We start from the raw sequence: 22,683 nt of genomic DNA, 5'->3' as shown, positions 1-22,683 counted from the left end.
TAGTCTGTCTAAGGATTCCACAGGATTATGTCCAAGTTCTTGATGACCACTTATACACACGCACAAAAACACACAAGACATAACTAAGATGTCATGCAGTACATTTCAAGTGTTTAAGATCGACACTCCAGATACAGCTGGACTGTAAACATGGTCATAAGGGACACGTGTAATCAATTTCACTGTAGGACACTGTAGTTGTTAAAGGGTGCTGGGATGAGGACATGTACTCCACTACTGTCTGCACTGTCCTGCTTTTTAAAACAACCACATTGTTTAAAAAAAACACGACTTAAATTTTCCCCAGGCTGGCTGTTTTCTCTGTATTACGTTTTCAGGTTTTCAGTCTATCATATTAAATTTTCCCCAGGCTGGCTGTTTTCTTTTCTACAGCGACAACAACATGGTTGGGTTTTGGAAAATGATGATTCACTATTTTAGTCACAGTCATGAGTATTTTACTCAAAATAAACCTCTATATAACTGGTCAGTAAACATCAGCTGTAGTGGAACAAACTGAGAGGACTTTGAGACCTAACAACTTACCAAGTGAAACATATTGTAGTGTCTCATAAGGGAGCAAATACATTGCTTTTGTAATGATATTTTGAGCATATTAAATGTACGGTCCAACAGTTTGTCACATTTCATTTTTTATTGCTTGACTGCTCTGAGGATAAGAGGAAGTTTGCCTGGTTTGAATCATATATCTTCTTAAAACTCAAAGACCAATTAACAAGAGGGCTACAGGTTAAATCAAATGGAGTTCTCAAAATGGTGATATTAACACTTGTATGACACTGGGGTCAGTGGTACTCTTAACACCTTCCTGCAATAAAACCACAGGTCATTGTGTTACTTCAGTGACGACGATCGTTGGAACTATTCTGCTGGGACGGTGAACAGGAGACCTGCCACTGACGAAAAATGGCAAATACTCTCTTTGACTTGTCACGTGCGCCCTGTGAGGAAAAAGCAATGAGATGTAAAAGGTGGTTTGATGATAAATGAATCCTTATTTTTAAAAAATGAACCACAAAAAAATGTGACTTGCTTGTGCTGGACTGCTTTCTGCTGTATCTGGGGATTCCTTCATGGGCATGAGGAGATCGAGAGCAGCCTTCCAACCTTGTTGTTGATTCACTGATGTTCCTTCCTTAAAAGAAATTATTCCTGGATCCACATTTTCCTTTCCCCCAGAAATCCATGGGCACCAGTCTCTATGCTGAGCAAGAGGGTCAAATGCATTTTTGGGTAAAGGCTCATCCTGAAATAAGAGAGAAATACTTTAACATTATGTAAAAGTTCCTGATGTCTTGTATACAATTTAGTAATTAATACAATTACTGGTTTAAAAAAATGAAATCACAGATGTGGGCTCATACAGAGGAGAGGCACAGTCGTTTAGGTGGCCCAATGTTGTCCCCTAGGGCTCTGCTGCGAGTTGCAGGTCTCTTTCCCCTGGACAAAGGACTTGACTGTTCTTCAATGGGGCTTGGTGAGTCTCTGCTTCGGGATCGCAAGGCTACTGGGGACGCTCCTTCACCCTGACACATGCAACAGAACAGGATTTGATAAGTTATTGTGCATCCCATGTCAGAGACCAGGAGAGGCTAATGTGTCATTAGCTTGAAAGACTAAATATGTCAAAATTTGCAATCAATGTATCTCTAAATAAAACATTTTGGGTTTGTTTCCCTTTTTGTTTACCCTTTGTTTTTTATAGCATGTTCTCAATAAAGTAAATTTCAATATATGTTATAGAAATGAAATAAAAAAATAAAAGATAAGCCTTTAGTAGCTTTTGTAGTTAATCATACAGACAAACCTGTTCAGAGCGTGTAGAGTCCTGGCTCCTGAGCTTCATACGACATGGAGTTGTTGGAGGCATTAGTGAGGCAGATGTGGGCTGGTCTCCTTGACCCTCTTGTGCTGCTGCTGCTGCTGCTACAAGAGGACTGGTTGACCGAACAGTCTGGCTTGCAGGGCTTGGAAGAGCATCTTTATCTCCAACTGCCTCCTCCATCTGATGGAAGTTCCACAAGCCCACTTTGCGCATGCAGTAGGAGCAGGTAAGGGTAGGCAGATTCATCGCCTGCATAGCCGGACTGAGAACAAATGTATATGTCTAAGACATCATTTCGACACACACTATGCAGGTTTTTTTTTTACCATACTACAAAATCAATAATTATATAGCAAAAGAATACACTGTACATTTTTAAAATTGGTTCTTTTGACTCACCTCGCTGCCCACCCGCAGAGAGAAACAATGCATGCAGCCACCTGCACATCTAAAGGTTCAGAGCATAAAGCTTCCCCCTTTCTTTTCTGTTCTTCCTCGACAAGTTGCAGTATCACACTGATAACTTCTTCAGTCAAAGACTGAAAGGATAAATTTGGACATTTAATTAAATAAAATAAACAGATTTCTGAAATAATTAGCATCTGTTTAATTATCTCATATATAAACTTATATATATATAAAAACATATATATATATAAAATATAAAAATATAAAAATAGACAAGTAACGCAATTACAATGTTCTACCATCTATGACAAGACTACTGGCCTGCCTCACCATAGACTTTAGCTGCTCTGGTTTCATGGCTGGCAACTGCTGAGCAAGAAGACAAGCACTGTGGAAGCGTTCTAAGAAGGCAGTGAGAAGGTTTGATGGTTCACAGTCTGGAACCAGCCAGAGGCGCTCTGGAATAAAAATCAGTATTCAGAAATGAAAAGAAAATCACTTCTTTGTTATTATGTGGTACATAACTATTTTAAATGACACACACAGTGTGGAATCATTCTTACCTGGACAGGGAAAATCGGGCCAAGGACAAAATTTTTCATGCTGCGTTTGAAGCTGCTTTGATATCTCTGCAATGCGGGACTCATCTATTGAGAAAAGAAAGAGTCTATAACTTTGATTTTTCATTCCTGGCAGACCTGTACATTTAGCCTGACCTTGCTAAAATAATGCGTGCCCTTGTAATGGCGTTGCCATTGTTTGCAACCTTCAAAACTTACATTTTTCATAGTCCAGAGATGGCTGTAGTGAAGCACAAAGAAAAGCTTGGCAGCTGGAGCATTTAAGCATATCACAGCCCACATTAATCCAGCCGTATCTGGCGCACATCAGGGGAGATAGCGTGTGTGGTTTGCCTGCCCATTTCAAACAGTGCTCTGCTAAGGAATATTTCAGCGATATAAAAACATACTGGACACACCAACAAAATAAAATAGACTCTGCAAAATTTCTGAAAGAGTATTTTCACAGTATATAGGCTACCAAAACATAATGGTTGTGTTAAAATAAAGGAAAACAAAAAGCAAAATTTCTTAAAGAGTCTTTTCACAGTATATAGGCTAGTAAAACATAATGTTTGTGTTAAAATAAAGGAAAACAAAAAGTTCAAAAATATTTAAAAAAAGGATATTGAATAAGATTCCACCCTGGAGAAAAAAGCTTCTTTGTTTGTTGCATCACAAGGTGCTTCAGTGTTGCTTTCAGTGTCTTCCAGAACCTTTAAATCTCCTCGCCCACTGAAATCCAAACAAATGTAAGACGTGAGACAAATCTGTAGACAATATAATCCCAAATCATTTGCTAGGCTCATATACTGTAGCATAGACAGGTTAAGCTGTAACTTACATGGCATGTTTAATGGAAAAGCATCCTCTACATTAACGTTAAAAGACCGTACAACTTTCATAACCTACATCCAAAATATCTTGAGAAAAAAACAAACATTTGGTACAACAAGTGGTACATTTTAATTATAACTGAGTATAATATTACATATTAGAAATGATTTATGTGGCTCTATTGCTTTCGGTAGCACCTATAAACGGACTAAAAAATAACTATGAACTACCTGTCCCCACTCCCGTTACGTAAAACCCCCGGATAGGGGCGAATATATAACATTCACCATATCTAAGTAAAGCTTTTTAAAACAGATTTGGTAAAGTAAAGAAATACAAACTTTTACGCGTTCAAGGTTAGAACATTGCACACGCATCAAAATATATTTCTTTTGCACAGCCTGCAAACAGTGACTGTGAAGTTGCAGGCAATGCTGCCAGGCTAAAGTTAGGCTAACAAGCTAACGTCATACTGCATCTAAATCAGATCATGCGCTGCAGGTTCTTTCGGTCAACTGACCTGGTGGCGCCGGTGCCTCCCAAAGACAATCCCTCATTGAGAATTTCACGGACTTTCTCCGGAGAAGTCAGGGAAGACTTTAACAAAGTAGATGCGCTAAGTCGATCCCCACGACTGCCACTGAGCGCCGCCATGTTTGTCTTTGACGTTCCCCAGAAAATAAAACCACACACAAGAGGTTCCGCTTTGTATAACAGTTTTCTTCCTTTCTTCTATATTCATTTTCGCACATTTTATCTACATTAAATACATCTTTACACATTTACAAATATGTGTGAAAAATGTGTAAAAATGCATTTAGGGCTACATATATATATTATTACATACGTGAATCATTTGTTGTTAACTACGTTTGTTTATTCAAGTTCTTTGCTTTTGACTTAGAAAATCTATCGATCGATTTATCGATCTGTAGCTGTTGGCGTCTATACAGTTAATTGATCATTTGCAACTGCAATACAACCTAAGCTCTTGTTTTGGAGACGGCCCGGTGTTTCCACGCCCATTTATGATGACGCACGCTCCTAATATCGAGCCCTCTGATTGGCTGAAAGCCTGACTGCCGGAGGGATTGTTAAATGAGTTGCATCACAGCGACTGTAGTGTTAAACGATTTGCGAGGTTTTTAGCGACATTTTAGCAGATGGTATTTTTATTTAATGTAACTGTCTCCGGGATTGGATCATAACAATGTGGAACGCTGACGGGGCTCGCTGTCCAGAGCAGCTGAACAAATTTGAGAGACTGAGTGGAAGGCCGCCGCACGGTGAGACTTTAGTAGGTCGGTCAACAAAACTACCCTGCACATGCCAGGGTAGTTTTGTTTTTCATTGACTGTGGTTGTATTTAAACAGTCTCATCACAGCTGTGATTGCTGACAATGCCAAGCGAACTGCTTGTTTAACTGCAATTAAACGCCACAATCGCTGGTGGCATCGCTAATAGCAGCACGCAAGCTAGCAACACTAGTCAGAATCCCACTTTGTTTATATATTTTTTAGCTAGGTAGCAACACGCGCTAACTAAAATTACAGTGTCTACTGTACAATGGGTAGAATAATAATTACAATAAGAAGACGCACACATGAATTCCTTTAGTTAGAGGTAAAGACACTTTCCATTAAAGCGTGTTATGTACGTCAAACGTAGTGTATCATTTTATAATTCAAATTTTGATCCATCTTCAGGACACCGCACTCCCCCTGCCCGCAGTGGGCACCGCTGTGTTGCGGACAACACCAACTTGTATGTATTTGGAGGTTACAACCCTGACTATGACGAGTCAGGAGGCTCTGACAATGAAGATTATCCACTGTTTAGGGAGTTGTGGAAATACCACTTTGCCACAGGCTGCTGGCAGCAGATTCGGACGGAAGGCTACATGCCCACAGAGTTGGCATCTATGTCAGGTGAAAGAGTATATATGTATTATTTATATTTTTTCCAATGTCAGTTCAGATTCGTTTATATTTATTAAGGAAGAATGCAAGATAATTAATATGCGGGGTTTTTTTTGTTTATGTTTAGCTGTTTTGCATGGAAACAACCTCCTTGTGTTTGGAGGCACTGGAATCCCCTTTGGTGAAAATAATGGCAACGATGTTCACGTTTGCAACGTGAAGTACAAGCGGTGGTCACTTCTAAACTGTCGTGGGAAGAAGCCGAGCAGAATCTACGGACAGGTAGCTTCAGTCAGTAATTTTTAGCATATAGTGTAATTCAGTTTTTAACCCTCAAACATCCGAGACTTTACATTTGTACTCTTTCAGGCAATGGTCATTATAAATGGCTTCCTGTATGTTTTTGGAGGAACAACGGGCTATATTTACAGCACAGATTTGCACAGACTGGACTTGACCGCTAGGGAATGGATCCACCTAAAGCCCAACAATCCAAGGGATGACCTGCCTGAGGAGAGGTAATACTGCTGTACTAGCACTCTTATGTACCCACGCTTATATTATCTGAAGAATCACAGAACTAATTGTCGTCTACCTCAGGTATAGGCATGAAATAGCACATGATGGACAACGAATCTACATTCTTGGAGGTGGAACATCTTGGACATCTTATCCTCTGGACAAGGTACTGAGCTTTGCACAACTGAGTCACCAAATGTTTTCATATAAACTGCCCACATAACTGAGAAGTAACCTAAATTATAACAAGATTAGTGCCAGTTAAACTGACTGTTTTTATATTCTCAATAGGTGCATGCGTACAATCTAGAGACTAATTCTTGGGAGGAGATTACGACTAAACCTCATGGCAAAACAGGTGTGTCTCTTGATGAGCTCTTTTTTTTTTTTTTTTTTTTTTGCAGACTCTATTGATACTAATATGTTTGTAATTTACCCAGGGCACCCAGCTCCCAGGAGATGCCATAGCTGTGTGCAAATAAGAAATGGTGATCATTCATCTTTTTTAGATTTGGGAGAATCTTTAAGATCACAACTGTACATTTAGATCATCATAAATGATGTTGGATCATTAATGTCTTTTGCAGATGTATTTATATGTGGAGGCTATAATGGAGAGGTAATATTAGCTGATCTGTGGAAGCTCAACCTGCAGACCTTCCAGTGGAGTAAACTGCCAGCAGTGATGCCTGAGCCGGCCTACTTTCACTGTGCTGCTGTCACTCCAGTGAGTACAGAACTGTCTTTACTGGTCACGTGACTGACTTTGAATCTATGCTCCATTAAAAACCATGTACTTTTCAACTGTCCTTCCCTGCATCTACAGGCTGGCTGCATGTACATTCACGGTGGTGTTGTGGACATTCACGAAAACAAAAGAACTGGCTCTCTCTTTAAGATCTGGCTGGTGGTGCCCAGTCTGTTGGAGCTATGCTGGGAAAAACTACTCAAAGCTTTCCCTCACATGTCTTCACTTCCCAACTTGGAGTTGTTAAACCTTGGCTTAACACAGGAATTAATACATCGCTTGAAATGAGTAGCACGATGGAGGGCAAACAGGCACGGATTGTCTTGGCTGGATTGGATGAAGCGACAACATGTGAGTCACAACCAAAACTCTCTGGATTTTGCCCTCTTGCTCCGCAGCCAAAAGAAGCTCCACCTTAAAAGCAAAAACAATGGGGTGCCTTTTCTTTTGCTTCTCTTCATCACAGTCTGTCAAAATGAAGAAGTGGGATGTCAAGTTCCTGAAGTGTTGCCTTTGTGGCAATGTACCCGCCTCAGCCAATCAGTAATTGCTAAAGGACTTCTGTTCAGTACCATTTTTAAAACAATTGTGCATAGGAGAACTGCATGTTTATTTATTTGAAGAAAAAAAATATTTTTGAGGGGGGATTAATTACATCACATAAAACTACACTTTGCACAAACAGACTTGCAAATTTGTAGCCATTTACCTATTTTTCTAACAAAGGGGAACAGGAAGAAGTTTAAGTCTTAAGAAGTGGAGGAGAGTACTGTTAATTTGGCAGGATTATTATTTTTCATTACACATTTAACTATATAATACTCATCTGGTAAGAAATATATACAGAAGGGTGGTAGGTTTAAGTTTTCATCACTTTTGCTTGCAGTTGTCATTTGTAAAAAAAAAACCAAACCATTCAAAGACATCACTGTGATTTTGGTGCTCTTACAAGTATTTAAGATGATTTTATTTAAATAAAGACAATGTTATTCTGTACAAATGTTCACTCCTCTCTATAGATTAACTAATCTCCACACTGGGAGTCACTTTAATCATAGGCGTGTGTTTACTGCAGTGCCTTTCAAAATTTTAAAGATTGTACAATATGTTCATGCTCAGATAAGTTGAGTAGAAATTGATTCAAAACCTATTGATTGAAGGTTTTATGTTAAAACAATGATGCCAAATAAATGTGCTTTGAAAATATCAATATTCTTCAATAAGATAATATTGATTTTCTTTTTAGGTTATAGAGACACTTTGTACAGAAAGGATGTTGTCAGATGATTTACATTAATTTGCCTGCACTTTTTTCCTTTTCGTTACCTCTTAATTTATGATTTGCAAGTGGACTTCTTGTTGCATGATGTCATCTATTTTTTTAACATCTGTTTCATTTTCAATCCTTTACTTGAGAAAATGTGGCCATTTAAATGTTGTACAGTAAACCTATGTGACTGTCATGTTGCAGTTGTCAATAAAAGTGTTTAAGAAATAGCAACGCTTTAAGAATTGTTAGTCAAACAAAAGAATAGTTATGAAACCCTTAACTTTGCCATAGCTTCACCTCAAGGAATGACTAATAAAGAAGAATAGGATTTATTTAAGCAAAATCTTATCACAAACTATCATAAAGTTAGCTAGCTCAGGGAGCTCTAGTATATATTATATGAAACTACATTGGAAATCCTCCAAAATGAAGGCAGCTGTTACAAATAAACAGCTCCAAAAGTAGCCAATAATACCTGACATGAAAAACTGACCAATCAATGAGGTTAGTATCCACACTAAACCCATTCACCATTATCAGACATTTAGGAACTACAAAAAAGCAAACAAACAATGATATACTTTAATCTGTATTTTCAATTTATTTATTTTTTAAATTTATTTATTTTTAAATTTCAAACAAAGATAATAGACTTTTTTCCCCAAAAAAACAGTGACCATACAGTTACATATACACAAGCTGACATTATGGGATTTTGTAGATGTATTTCTGGAAGCAGGTCAACAAGTGTGTGGAGGAGGAGCAAAGAAGTAAAGTGCCAACAGGATGAAGTAAACCACCACAAGAGCAGTGCCTGTGAAAACAGAGCCCATATGGTATTTCACGTCCACAATTTATAGTAGCGGGGGAATTACTTCAGTATGACTTACCCTGAAAGTAGTCACATTTTCCATCCATGAAAATATAATTGACCAAAATGACACTGAAGATGCTGGCCCAGAGATGGATGTCACTGAACACAAGAACAAACCCCACATCCTGAAAGAAGGGGGAAAACATTTTTAATCAAGAATTATTTAAACAAATGTGTTGAAATTGGAAATAAACTCACATAAAACGCATTGAAGAGGATGAGCAGAGGGATCTGAATCATGCAGACCTGAACAGCAATGCAGCTACCAACCTCAAGGCTGCACAGGGTGGGGAAAAAAAAACACATCATAAAACTGTGTTCTACACAATAATCCATAATAAATAACCACTCATACACAGAAGAGATCAGTCAAACCTCAGGCTGATGTTGTTCTGCAGAGCAAACTGGATTCCATTCACAATTTCAGGGATTTCTGGCACCATGGCCAACAGTGTGACACCGATGAAGTACTGCAGATGAGAACAGTAAACCTCAACGAAAGGTGAAATACACAGGCACGTGCAATTGTCGTAAGCCATTGCTGTAGTACTCTTAATATACTGTCACATATTGTACATGTGGAAATCAAGTTCATATAGTCATGGTTCATACAGTTGCTTAAAAAAGTAGCAATTAAACATTTTGTGAAAGTTTTCTTGGCAAACCACACAGGCTGCCACAGGAGGCGCCATTAAATATGGTTGCAACTCACAGGCTCGCACATAAGAGGCGCTATGAAGTCAGACATAAACATACATAGACAGCAATAGGTTAATGTTACTAATGTTTGTTAGGCAGACATTAGCCAAAAACCAGCCTAATCAAAAATATAAATAAATACAAAAATAGCTATTGCTTAACTATTGCGTAAGGCTAAATGAAAAGTTGGAAGTTAAACACCAACCAGAAATGAGTAAACAATTACCAATTGATGTCTTAACATTGAAATAAAACATTCAAAACTCTTGTAAATACCTAAGCAGCCATATGTAGAATCGTTGACCCCACATATTTTGTTAACTCATTTATTACCTGGGAAACAGAGGAATGGTTCAGAATGGGTTCAATGTTCTCGGTGCTGAGATCAGCGCAGCAGGCCATCAGTATTGTGGCTACGATCAGCACTCCCAGAGCTCTCCACCGTGACCAGTGCACCACGTGATGACCTCCTGAGGACGGCGAAAAACAAAATACTATGAATTTCCCTTACAAATACTTTCAATGTTGGTGACTCACCTTTCGCTGTTCAAATATATCCATGCAACGTGCAGACTGTGTCCTGATACTTCACACTTACATGCTTTCTACTGTAGACATGCACAACTCTAAATTAATCTTCTGGTGTCTTTCACATACAGGAGTGAGTTAAAAACAGGCAGCAGGCAGTTAGTATTGATTTTCTTTAAAAGAAAAACAAAACAAAAAAGCCCTATGTGCGCGCACACACACACACACACACACCTGCTGTTGTGACCGGACTGCTGTCATTTATACGGGAGTTGGCAGCATACAGAAGCCCACCAGTGACCACACCAATGGGTTGGTGGCTGAGAAAATCCTCCTTTGTGTACTGACCATGTGCATGGCCGCCGTGGCCGTCGCTGATGTGGATGTCGTAGATGTGGGAGTGGGTCTTCAGGGTGAAAATGAGCCCAATCAGGTAGGCAGCAGGCAGCAGCACAGAGATAGTGTACACCAGGGGCCTGGGTCAAAGGTATGTCTCCAAATTAATACACAAGTCACAAACACATGGATGTTAGAAAATAAAAAGAAGAGGATTCTTACTCAATATGGGTGAGAATCAAATGTGGGTCACCTGCACTCTGTCAAGCAACAAAAAAAGACAAATTAAATAAGATTTTATAACAGTTATTCATTTTCTATGTAATTAATGAAGTCATATCAAAATCTCAAAATTATTTTATCCTCTGTACCACCTGAGAAAACCTTGATCTCTGAGTTCCACCATGATGACCAACATTAGAATACAGCAGCAGAGGCCTTCACTGTTAGCTTCCACCACAGGAGAGATGTTTATAAATATGTTTATGTTTAAATGTTGGATTAATTGTGCATTGTATGTTTCAGATTTGTTATTTATAATTGAAAATGTAAATCTGAAAATATGAATTTTCCCCACGTACCAATGGTGGTACACATACCACAGTTTGAGAACCACTGGACTAAAAGTTTACATGAGCTTTAAAAATATTTTGCCAATTTAAACCATGGTAATTGTTAAGGGTATAATGTTTTCAGTACTATAGTAATACTACTGATTTATATAGAAGAAAAACAATAATTTCACATTTATATATTAAACATGACAGACTTGCTGTGATGTAAAATTAGTTAAACAATTATTTTCTTAAAATAAAAATTACAGCCCCTTCCTCTATGAGATCTACTTGTCTGATGTAAGTATTATAATCAGGCCAGATTTGGCCTGCAGGAAGCCACAGGTTGAGACCCCTGGGAGGTTCCACAAAAGCTCACCATGTCATAATGACAGTCCTTGCAGGCGAAGGGAACGCTGGTATTACTTGGAATGCTGGTGCAGCTTTCACACACCAGATTACCGAACGTTTTTGAGAACAGAGTGGGAGCAAACACACCTACGGAGAGACGTGACAGCAGTGAGGGTCTTATCTGGAGTGTACCCAAAGGCAGTGGGTGTGTGAGTGTGTTTGCGCGTGTCTTTCGTACACACCTCCAACGGAAATAAAGAGCAAAGCAGAGCTGACTCCTGCAGAACGACTGTTGAACCTCTGCTCCCGGTGTTTGATGCCCCCAATGATCATGCAGATACCCTGTACACATTGGAACAACAGCCACAAACATCTGGTCATACAATCTGGGCCTTGGAGACAAATGGATAACAACACAACATAGTGATGTATATTGCCCTGTATTGGCTGACTTTCAGTCCTTTTAGGTCACTCACAGGTATAAAGAGAATGCATCCAAGCAAGGTTCCAGTGAGGGCTGCCTTTACAATATCCTCATAACACTTGCTGGCAGCGTTGTACCCCTGTAGAAGTGCTGTGATGTAAAACGTGATCTCAGTGATGGAGCCAAAAGTCGCGTTCACCACTGCTCCCACCGCAAAATTGCTCTGTGCGGAAATGCTGCAGGAGATGAATGTAACGTGATAAAACGGGAGCGGCGCGGCAGAGGTTAGCCTTCTGTAGGGATCAAATCATTTTCCCTAGTTTTACCTGGCTATTCCCATGCCGATATAGTAAGACAGAGGGATGATGGAGGCAATGGCAGTGGCAAACTTGACCTCTGAGCTAAAATAAGCAGATGTGCGGTCAGTGTAGCCAATAATCAAGGTGACAAATACCAGAGGAAGCGAGTCTGCGGGGAAACGGACGTCTTAAGGAGAACAAGCAGACGGATGGTAACAACAGAGCCAAAGGCAGGAGCAGCTGAGCTCACTGAAAAGGATACTGAGAGCAAAAATGTTGATTCCCTGAACGGTGTACTTGATGTAATGCACATTGGCAGCTTGATAACAGCAGAGGATGACTCTGACTTCACCTTCAATCGTCTGGAAAAGAGCACAGAAGATAAGGATCCTGGGATTCAAATGTGTACGATAACCTACGTACATTTTTCAGACCATTTTCGCCTGCGTCTTAATGATGGAAAAAAACTACCTTTTCTAGTTTACGTATTTCTAAATCTTTCGGACCATTTTCGTCTGCGTCTTAATGATGGAAAACTACCTTTTCTAGTTTACGTATTTGGACGTCCTCCGGTGCCATGAGTAGGACAGTCGCCAGTGTGCGAGCATTCATCTTGGAAACAGGGATGGTGAAGATAAGGATCCAGGACAACACAGAGGCCAGAGAGTGGACCACAGCCAGCACCGGGTAACACAGTATCAACCAAATATAGGTGCTGACTCGACACTGCAGAGGGGGACAAAAAGAAGGTTTTATTATTCTATCACTGAGACAGTCTTTCTGTATGTGCTTTATTAACTTTCAAGAATTGTGATCATCCTGTTTGGTTCCCCATGTTGGCCAGGGCTTTGCAATACCATAAAACCTCACTAGGGGGCAACGTCTGTCGTTTCTAAATACCTTGTTAAATATCAAGGCTGTCCTTGTTCTCTCACCCAGTGCTTTGAAGTTGTTTTGACCTGTAGTTGTGGGACAGGGAATTCCACAGTGACCGGTGAAGACACCAGCAGTGGTGTCGTGCCATTGTCCCGTACATGGACCCTGCTGTCATCATTGTCCCTGTCTTCAACAACGCCCTCCGACCTTGATGGTATCACAGTTGGGCCCTTCATTTTGTCACTGGCCTAAAATCATCACATTATTGGTTGTTTAAAAAAAAAAACCCAACAACAACAACTTCAACTGACAGATTTGAATATTTACCTTCTCTACTGACTTCCCAAACGGCCAAATAAAGTACCAGGCCAATTTTAGACAAAGTTTGCCTAAAATGAGCAAAATAGTAAAAAAAAAAAATCCAATGATGTTCAAAAAAAATGACAACTATGAATAAAGTAGACAAATGCAGAACACCTACCATAAGGAGCACAAATGTATGTTAAATACAGTAAAGGACACACAAGGATGTAGATTAAAGAGATCCACCACCCGAATAAAATCACATAAACTATATTTCCAAAGGACACCACTGAACCTGAAAGACAGGAGAAGACCGCCATTAATTCAGCAACCACAGCCGACTATCGGTACTGATGTTCACTCAAAGAGACATGAATTAGAAAAAAAACGGAGCAGAAATACCTTGTCGAGGTTTAACGACACTAAGATCAGCGTACAACTCTTTAGCGATATCTGATCTTTCTTCAATGGGCCGCTCTGTTACATTGCCTTTCCACTTTCTAAAGCCAAACTGTGGAACCATAAAAGACAATACAAATTATTCACACCACGTAGTGAACTGTGAATGTCAGGGTCTTGGAAATCAGCACTTAGCATATCTAAAATTTGCTGTCAGGTTCTCATGACAGAGACAGTAAAAGTTTGACCTTTAACCCCTTAAAGACTGTTTACAGGTTTGTCAAGGACAAATCACAAACAGAAGCTTCCTTGTAGTGAAGCTTCTGTTTGCCACAGGAGTTCATACTTGGCCCTACTATTATTTCTTTTCACACCATTGGTTTGTTATTAATGGCTATATATACATAAATGTTGTGATACAGAAGGCAAAAACTGGTGCAAATAAACCTAAACTTGGCGCTAAACAAAGTTGTCCAAATACAGCCAGAAAGTAGCTTAAAGACAGAAATACTGTATATAGAAACACATGTCTAAATATGAACCCAAAACAGGTAGAATTTTACATAAAGGTTAGTAAGAACATGAACAAGATGCTGTCAATTAACCCAAAAAATAAATAAAATGAATCATATACACTAGTTAAATTAAGGTTAAGTCAAAATAAGCCTAAGAATGACACATTACAGGAAAGGAGGTTTAGAGTAAAGTATAGGTGCAAGGCTAAAATCAACAGCTTTGTTTTTTTTTTTTTAAAGTGATATTGCTCAGCCATTACTGACCTTGTAGTTGTTGGCCTCCCTGTGTGCCTCCACCTCATTCTCAGCTCTGATTGTGGTCTTGGTGGTGGCCTCGTGCCAACCTTCCTCTGCGTACTGGGACGGAGTAGACCTGGCTGAAGTACCGTGTCCAGCTGCTGTTTAATTAGGAATTCCCCATTAAACAAATGAATATTTTTACTAGGTCTACCTCTGTCATCGCTCACCTACTTCATCACTCACCTTTGTGGACAGCCAGGAAACATTTTGGAGAGTAGTGGCAGAAGTGAGAGGAAGAAGGTTCCGGTGAAGGTGTTGTAATGGTTCCAAGCTCGGGATGATGGGGGCCAACGCAGAGCCTATCAGTCTGAGGATGTCGCTGGTGACCATGGCGATGCAGTTCAGGATCAATGTAGTTTTCTGATGAAGAATAAGAATAAATAATCAATGAAGGCGTTTCTAAAGTTGTTACACAGCTTTGGTCAGGTCAGAGTCTGAAGATCCATGGGCCATGCCATAATGTGTGACTAACAAAAACCTCCTGAGAGTCATGCAGAATGTCCCCTACACTTTTTTTTACTGCTACGCTCCAAGACTGATTCTGTTAGCGATGCATTGCTGTCTACGGGTATTAAAAACTAAATTTTGCCAAGTGTGCTGTGCTCCACAACCAAAAATAGAAGCTTATAATCACTGGTCATGAGAGTTGAAAATGTAAAAGAATCAACAACAAAGAAAACTAGTGTCCATTATATCCAGTCAGACTGTGTAGTAGCAGTGATCGTCAGAAAAACCCCAGAGTCAAGTATTAGCAGAGGGCTAAGGTGCAAAACCCATTGAAATGTCTTATCTTGAAGAATTTTGGTGGACAAACGTCCATATACTGGGCATGACTTTACACACGGTTTTAGAAATGTTCAGTCATCACAAATTTGGTGCTGCAAAACTACAGACTTGAATTTTTTTTTAATTCAAAGTCTCTGCTTGAAATTAATTGGTAGTTAATTGAAAAGGGCCTGTGTTGTGTTAAACTGTGAGACAAGTAACACAAATTAAATACATAATCGTGCAACATGTGCATAAATGGTCATTTATAAAAACAGAGGTAAAGCGATTTGGTAGCATCTTCTATAAACTAGCCAAAGTAAATAAAAAGTCAGCCCATCTGTTTGGTTCAAGTCGTCTTTCTAACGAGAAAATACTGAATTGAAAAAAGATAAACTCCAATAAAAAGTCAGCCCATCTGTTTGGTTCAAGTCGTCTTTCTAACGAGAGAATACTGAATTGAAAAAAGATAAACTCCACTGTGACAAATAAATAAATAAATAAAATAAAAATCAATGTTTGTGCCTCCATAAACAACACTCACCTTGGACCTTTTTTTAAACATTCATCATAGTTTCTTGGAGGCACAAGTGACTTTTCTGGATCTTTCTCTTACTAACAGTCTGCAGTAACGGCAGCTGGTGGATTAAAGAGCTTCAGGTGTTTCTCTCACTCTCACCTGAGGAATCAGCAGCAGATCTTCTCCGCACGTTCTCCCCCTCAGCTTGCTTTAACAGCGACTTTCTGTCCGACATGGTCTCCGTTCACACCACCACGCTTCTCTTTAAACCGTCGGTCCCGTATGAATGTCCCCAGCCTTCATCGTCTCTTTATAAACTGCAGCCGCCGGTCGATTAACACTGCTGATTATCGCCCTCTTAAGGCGCAGGAAGGTAAATATCAAGTGTCCACAAAACACCAATCCGACATAAACAAAACAAAACAAAAACAAACGAACGTTGAAACGTTGAAATGAATACTAAATGCATATTAAAGTTCAAATCAACCCCAGGAGGTCCCTTCAAATAACCGAGGAACACTTTTTGTTTATAAGTAAATAAAAACAAGGAAACGACATATCACCAGAACAAAAAAGACACAAATTAAAAGGCTACTTTTATTTACAAAAAAACAAACAAACAACAAAACCTTTATACATTAAAATTGACGGGTTTTACACCAGAGGAAAACTATTACAAATGACTCCAGAATAAGAACTTAATTAACTGAATGAAAAGTAACTCTTACTGTATATTTCTAGCATATTTAGCATTTCATAATGATACTTTAATGCTTGAAAAAATATGGGCTCAAATTGTATTTAATTTATTTAGAATAATGAACTATTTCTAACTGTGTAAATGTCCTTTCTCTGTGAACATCATGGCAATGCATCAAATGATGTGGTATAGATTCGTACACAAACGACGACTACTGAAAAAACATATTTTACTGTACAGTACACAACATTTTTAGCTTAAACAATGTAAAAATAAAGGAACTTTTTGTTTCAGACTTTGAAAATATAAAGTAAATAGAAGAAAATGACAAGGTGAATATATACAACAGTTGAAAAATAAGAATTTTTCCGTATAACATTTGTAATGAAAAAAATCATTTAATTATTTTTCCGTACATTTGTAATGAAAAAAATCATTTAATTCAAACAACAACTGCATCTAAAGGAAGTCCATTGCACCAGGCAACGGAAAACAAGCTAGTTAGCTAAGCTAACATTTGCATAATACGTGGTTGCAATGTTTCTATTAATTTGCTGGTGTGAAAGTGTTGTTCTTCCTGGCTTTTACCTTCAGTCCCAGTGTGCTTGTTTTACAAAAACATTTTGACCGAGTAACAGTGCTGGGTTGCCTAACAACAAAAACGTTGCGCCAGAACGTTCAAATCATGGACCAAGTATTTAAAATATGTTTTCTATCACCCTCTAGAGGCCAGAGAGCTACTTGCTCTTTATTGAACTTCGTACACACTTCCATTAACTCCTACACATTTTTGAACAATTACAAAAACAGTTTTTAAATCTAACACCGAAGTCGCTGATCAAGTTAAATTGGTGTATTTTATATTTCATGTTGTTGTATGCTAACCTGAAACCATAGGATTTTCTTTAAAAACAAATTGTTTCAAGCCATAAACAGTTTAGCTGCCTCTTTTTCTTACCTTTCATGACAAAAACAAAAGGAGCAAAAGTCATTGTTTCTTTTTCTTATATACATAATATTGCGTTCCTCTTCCATTCGTGAAATATATGACACTATGTAAATCAGATGAACACATTTTAAAACTCTGTTCTGTTCTGTGTTGACCTCTGGACATTGAGGTGCACTTCAGTAAGAACTCTGAAAGTATCCAGCACTTTTATGATAGCTTACTGTCTGTGTGACACAACCAAGACATCCTGCACTCTTAAAAATCGGAGTCTGCGTCCATAAGCTCTGCCTCCATCAAATTGGTCCTGGAGTGGATCGGACCATTTCCAGTCCTCCTGCCTGCTGGCATTCGGGCCACATTCACCAACCTCCCTGTAACATCCACCTCCTGGGGGTAGTAGGAGGATCCAGTGGGGTGCCAGGTGGAAGTTGAAGGAGGACAGCGCGGGCCGAGACCCAGATCCTCTGGACGATCACTGAGGGCCAAACGATGAGACGGCAGATTGCGGCCGTAGTTGCTCCGGCTGCCCTGGTACAGCGGGTATGGGCATCTCTCCTCAAAGGACAGAGGGTGTGAGGTTTGAAACTCCGAGTACGATCCTGGCAGAACTTCCTCTTCCTGCATCTGCTGCTCCTGTAGGTTAGCGACCAGGCTGGGGTGGCAGGGCAGTTTGGGCAGACGAGGCACCGAGCTGCGGCCAAACTCCCGCTGAGCATACGCCTGATGGTCGACCGCCTCGTTCAGAGGACGCACTTCCTTTTTCCTCTTCTTTTTCTTCTTCTTCCTCTTTATCATCTCCGGTGAAATCTCAGCCTCCACCATCCAGAGTCGATTCCTCTCCTCAGGAGGTGGCACTACAGAGCATAAAGATAACAAATGGATGAAGGAACAGTTTTGAATGTCCTCCAGTAGTTATAATCTCAGAGTTTGGACCACCATCTCTCACCTGGTGTACCGGTAGGTGTAACAGAAATGTCCTGGGGCAAGATGGCACCTCGTCGCGCCACCATCTTAGTCACATGTTGTGCCCAGGCTGATGACATGTCATTGGACGGTTCATTCAAATCAAAATTAATTCCAGCTGTAAACGCCAAAAAAAGCACACAGTTGACATTTAAAAACATGGACAACTGTGCAGATTCGAACTGCTCTCACCTGGTTGAGCTAACATTGATACTGAAATCACAAAAAGGTTTAGATCAGGCAAACTAAGGCCCGGGGTGCTGCCCGTTCACCTTTTTAATACAGCCCAAACCTTTCCAAATGATATAACTTTTTATTATTATTTTTGTAATCGATAATCAATTTGATTAATCGATTATTTGAATAGCTGAAAATATGAAAAAGACATTTCTGTAAATGACAAAGAAAAACCCACTCTGACACTCACCCACTGGACCTTCATGTGACACAGTGTGCATGCTGAATGACAGCTCCTTTTCAGGGTCCTTGTGGAGCTCTTTCCTCATTGCGAATGCCTTGGCGATCATCTTGCTCTTCTTGATCCTTTTGGGCTCGTCGTCGCTCCGGCCAATAATCCTATAAAACAAACAGAGTTGAAGGCTGTCTTTGGACCAGGATAAACCCACTAGAAGAACTCAATTTCCTTCTTCTTTAGCTAAAAAGCAAAGTCAGCAACCTCGTAACTGAGGCAATTAAAAAGTAGGACGAAGGTTAGCAATAGCAACATGTTTTACAGTCAATATTTTATCATTACTGGTTTCTTCTTCATTGGATCACAATTATGTCTTGAACAAACTTTCTAAATTGATTTAGAAAAATACATAGTCGATTTACAAATAAAACATTTCCAATTGGTTAAGCAAATCAGGTGGTGAGAAGTCATGTTGGTATCCTGACCAATAGTTTTTTCATAAGAATTTTATAATAATTTCTTCATACCATGCAATTTCCACCCCTATTTATAACCATATATGGAACAGAGAGAGGATTTTATATAATTTAATGATGGTCGTATTCATTTGGGAAGACAAAAAAAAAAAAGGCCATCTCCGCCTGTTCACCTGCACCAGGTGCGTTTCCAGATGAGGATAGTGGCTTTGGTCCAGACCCAGGTGCTCATAGCGATTCCGGTGCCAAACATGGAGAACAGGTTAATTTTTTCCACCAAGAGGCTGGGACGGTTTTTGATGGTGCATTCCGGGATGGGCTTGTTGGTCTGTGATGCAATTGTCACGTTGGCTTCACACCTGTTGTAAACGCATTACCCGTCAGTCAGCATTCTCCCCCATACTGCACGTGCCTCCCCCACCCTCTGGTGGAGGAGGACTGGTGGGTCTGTGTGTCAGCATGGAAGGGTGGGTCAAATGTTTGAGGGGAAATTAATTCCAATCCCGCCAGTGTCAACACTGTGGGGGGAACAGGGCTGCATTCACGGCTGTAGCACATCGGTTGGAGGTGTGGTTCAGACGGGCCACAGAACCAGTTTGTGGATTTCTCTGCGTGGCTCTCTGGAGCAGTGATTTAACAGAAAATTATGTTAAAGAAATACCTACAGCACATATTCTCTGAAGCTCCGCTCCCACTCAGCCTGGCTGAAGAAGTCGTAGAAGTGGCAGCCAAAAGTGATGAAGACAAATCCGAAAGCCAGAAACCCAAAAATACCTGTAAAAGACATGACAAATTAGATATGAGATGATATTATAAGACTTTAGCAATAAACACTGTATAATGTACATCAGGGGTCACCAACATTTATCTGTACAAACCACTGTATGAGACCAATATCTTTGTGCGCCTCAAGGTTAGACGAGTTTCATCGAGCATCATCAGTTTCCTGTACAGCAAAACAGTTCTGGTGCAGTGACTAAGTCAATACTTGACCAACATAGAAACACTGTATAATGTACATCTATCTGTACAAACCACTGTATGAGTGAACCAATCAAAAGAGCTGCAATGCTGCCATCTAGTGATTTTCACCTTAATATAGAGCCATTTATCCCAAAAACTGTTTTCATTATCGGAGGAAACGCGATTATGATTCTTAGAGATATTACATAATATGTTAATATCAGTTGGCCGATATTATCGGCCATCCATAGAAAAAATTGTATAAAGCTAATAAAACCCACCGAGTCGCAGCATGGTCTCATTGATTTTGCTGGCTGCTTTCTCACTCAGTAGACCTGGGTGGTTACTCTTGATGGAAAACAAGGTCATGACCCCTAAACCGAGGAATAAACCACAACATCAATTCATTCACAATGTATACAAAACATTATAAAAAAAAATATAAACTTGATTGATAACATTACAGACAAATGCTGCTGCTCACCTCGGATCAAGAAGTAACCACCAACGACCAGCACAACACCAATGGGGGCCAGGACGAAGCCGGCCCTGTATTTGTAGTTTTTGTAGCCCACGAAACAAATGCCACTCACTGAGTCTCCATCCACCTGTGAAACACGCCAAAGACGTCAGACTGTTTACAAATACTCCCTCTGTTCAGTACTGTGCACACATTAAGATCAGCACAGTTGGATGGTTCTTAAACCAGACACATCTGTGATATGATATGAAAGTAAATAATGAGATGTCTGCACCTCAGCGATAGCCAGAATGGCCACAGTGAGGATGAAGGGAATGGACCAGGTCACCATGTGGAAATAGGAGGTTTTGCCGGACAGCGGCTGGTGGGTGGTGCCCAGGGCTTTAAAGGACGTGTGCCAGGCGTAGGTGAGCATCACAAACCAAATCACACCTGACATCATGGAGTAGTAGACGATGATGAAGATGGTGACGCACGACAGCGTCTCTGAAGATCTGGGGAGAAGAGAGCAGCCTGTTTTGTTGGAAACTGATGCTGTTCTGTTCAGAGATCTGATTGGTCGGTATGGGATATGTGCTTACGATGGCTCCCCGAGACGCATTGTGTTGTCACTCTTGCACACGATCTCTTTGCGGGCACCATCCAGGAACTGGGCCAGCCAGCCAATGCTGCCCACAAAGAAGCAGGCATTGATGTAGAAGAGAATGACAGCGGGATACCGGTTGGAATTCTTCCAGTCTGCGAGGAATGTGGCCTACAGATGAAGAAAATGAGGAAAAATAGATTGTATTTTTAAACAAGTTCATCCTCAAGGTCAACACAGAAAAGTTCCAGGTGTAGAAGTTATTTTTACCAGGGTGAAGAAGGTGCAGAGGAGTGTGATGGTGCCAAAGTACGCGATGTAGATGTGCATGTCGTTGTGCTCCGACTCAGTAAAGAGAGGGTTGTCACACTGGATACCGCAGCCTTCCACGTCTTTGTACCAACTGGACTGAATGTCCGTCTTCACCAGCGGAGCTTCACACTGACCTGAAGTGTTAAACTTCAGCTTCTGCACTTCATTCTGCAAAAGGAAACCAACAGGGGTCAGTGACTCTAGACCTGGACTGTCGGACTCAATCGCTCAAGAGGCTGAAATCTCAAACACATAATTATCACATGATTATCATCAGTATGGCAGTAATTGTAGTTTATGTTAAACATACGATGGATTTCAGTTGTCATTTTTTAATTACTCTTGACGCATGATCTCAAACGTACCGAACATCCAACAGGAAATTCGTCACATCTGAGGAAGTTGGGCCAGCCTCTCTCCCGGTCCACGATGCTGCACGGCCGACGTGTGGCCATACACAGGCTCTTGCTGGGCAGCTCCACCTGACCATTCTCACATTTGGGCATGTAGACAGCACACAGCAGTGGCTGAATGACGGACCAACAGCGAGGAGCGTTTCTTAGACCTGAAACATTCAAAACAGACAGACGAGACAAGTTGAAATATTTCACTTTGAGTTTACATCAAGAAATTAAAATATATATACATTTAAAAATAATATAATATTTATAATTGCGAGTCATATTTACTCAATAATCACGAAAATCTCTCTTTGAAGCTAAATTTCGCTAATTAAACTAAAGCTAAATATTATATTTTTTAATTTGTTTTCGACAGTTTTCCATATGAACAATTCAATAATTTGGATTAGCTACAAATAAAAACAGATGTAAAACATAAACATATATCTGCTGTTATTTGTCATTTTGTTCTAGAAGTATAATGCCTAAAAATCAAAGTTAGGAACGTTGATTCGTTTGGTGCTATCATGATTCATTTACAGCTACCAGCTACCGCTAGTTGATGACTAGGAGTTGTTTCTGTTATTACTAG

General features: G+C 39.9%; 4 protein-coding genes across 9 annotated transcripts in view; 1 reads left to right on the top strand and 3 right to left on the bottom strand.

Moving 5' to 3' along the window:
• Window positions 1-321: 321 nt before the first annotated feature.
• zc3hc1 (zinc finger, C3HC-type containing 1) lies at window positions 322-4,547 on the bottom strand. Its single transcript, XM_008315725.3, has 10 exons — window positions 4,172-4,547; window positions 3,444-3,549; window positions 3,034-3,184; window positions 2,818-2,901; window positions 2,585-2,712; window positions 2,246-2,385; window positions 1,829-2,108; window positions 1,386-1,547; window positions 1,055-1,267; window positions 322-962 (listed from the first exon to the last, which is right to left on the bottom strand). Exons 1-10 carry the CDS (start codon window positions 4,303-4,305, stop codon window positions 861-863), a joined length of 1,500 nt encoding a protein of 499 aa, XP_008313947.1. The 5' UTR covers window positions 4,306-4,547; the 3' UTR covers window positions 322-860.
• A 153-nt stretch (window positions 4,548-4,700) lies between these two features.
• Window positions 4,701-8,335, top strand: klhdc10 (kelch domain containing 10). 4 transcript variants are annotated; one of them, XM_025057280.1, is made up of 10 exons: window positions 4,701-4,952; window positions 5,359-5,416; window positions 5,492-5,580; window positions 5,699-5,853; window positions 5,941-6,089; window positions 6,172-6,256; window positions 6,382-6,448; window positions 6,531-6,578; window positions 6,678-6,817; window positions 6,917-8,335. In XM_025057280.1, exons 1-10 carry the CDS (start codon window positions 4,862-4,864, stop codon window positions 7,124-7,126), a joined length of 1,092 nt encoding a protein of 363 aa, XP_024913048.1. In that variant the 5' UTR covers window positions 4,701-4,861; the 3' UTR covers window positions 7,127-8,335. The 4 variants fall into 4 exon arrangements, with proteins under 4 accessions (XP_024913048.1, XP_024913049.1, XP_024913047.1 ...); XM_025057281.1 differs by having other exon boundaries at window positions 4,702-4,937; XM_025057279.1 differs by having other exon boundaries at window positions 4,702-4,952; window positions 5,359-5,580.
• A 433-nt stretch (window positions 8,336-8,768) lies between these two features.
• On the bottom strand, window positions 8,769-16,193 carry cax1 (cation/H+ exchanger protein 1). 2 transcript variants are annotated; one of them, XM_025057520.1, is made up of 20 exons: window positions 16,011-16,193; window positions 14,750-14,926; window positions 14,531-14,661; window positions 13,755-13,863; window positions 13,531-13,647; window positions 13,377-13,438; window positions 13,109-13,297; window positions 12,714-12,899; window positions 12,436-12,535; window positions 12,201-12,342; window positions 11,927-12,110; window positions 11,693-11,792; window positions 11,479-11,597; window positions 10,768-10,805; window positions 10,558-10,685; window positions 10,015-10,151; window positions 9,358-9,452; window positions 9,181-9,259; window positions 8,999-9,107; window positions 8,769-8,922 (listed from the first exon to the last, which is right to left on the bottom strand). In XM_025057520.1, the coding sequence occupies exons 1-20, from the start codon at window positions 16,084-16,086 to the stop codon at window positions 8,849-8,851; spliced, it is 2,352 nt and encodes a 783-aa protein (XP_024913288.1). In that variant the 5' UTR covers window positions 16,087-16,193; the 3' UTR covers window positions 8,769-8,848. The 2 variants fall into 2 exon arrangements, with proteins under 2 accessions (XP_024913288.1, XP_008313949.1); XM_008315727.3 differs by having other exon boundaries at window positions 14,531-14,664; window positions 16,011-16,192.
• Window positions 16,194-17,510: 1,317 nt separating this feature from the next.
• smo (smoothened, frizzled class receptor) overlaps window positions 17,511-22,683 on the bottom strand; it is a 6,126-nt gene continuing 953 nt past the window's right edge. For both annotated transcript variants that reach the window (XM_008315729.3, XM_017033943.2), the window contains exons 2-12: window positions 22,056-22,255; window positions 21,649-21,858; window positions 21,377-21,549; window positions 21,070-21,289; window positions 20,799-20,922; window positions 20,596-20,688; window positions 20,017-20,125; window positions 19,525-19,710; window positions 18,891-19,039; window positions 18,447-18,581; window positions 17,511-18,354 (exon numbers count right to left, since the gene is read on the bottom strand). In XM_008315729.3, the coding sequence (XP_008313951.2) occupies window positions 17,756-18,354; window positions 18,447-18,581; window positions 18,891-19,039; window positions 19,525-19,710; window positions 20,017-20,125; window positions 20,596-20,688; window positions 20,799-20,922; window positions 21,070-21,289; window positions 21,377-21,549; window positions 21,649-21,858; window positions 22,056-22,255 (2,198 nt within the window). In that variant the 3' untranslated portion in view covers window positions 17,511-17,755. The remainder of the gene's footprint in view (window positions 18,355-18,446; window positions 18,582-18,890; window positions 19,040-19,524; window positions 19,711-20,016; window positions 20,126-20,595; window positions 20,689-20,798; window positions 20,923-21,069; window positions 21,290-21,376; window positions 21,550-21,648; window positions 21,859-22,055; window positions 22,256-22,683) is intronic.

Source organism: Cynoglossus semilaevis, chromosome 8, assembly GCF_000523025.1.
Source record: "Cynoglossus semilaevis isolate Cse_v1.0 chromosome 8, Cse_v1.0, whole genome shotgun sequence".
NCBI lineage: Eukaryota > Metazoa > Chordata > Actinopteri > Pleuronectiformes > Cynoglossidae > Cynoglossus > Cynoglossus semilaevis.
The sequence above is the reverse complement of the archived record's forward strand: the minus strand, read 5'-3'. Positions and strand labels throughout refer to the sequence as shown.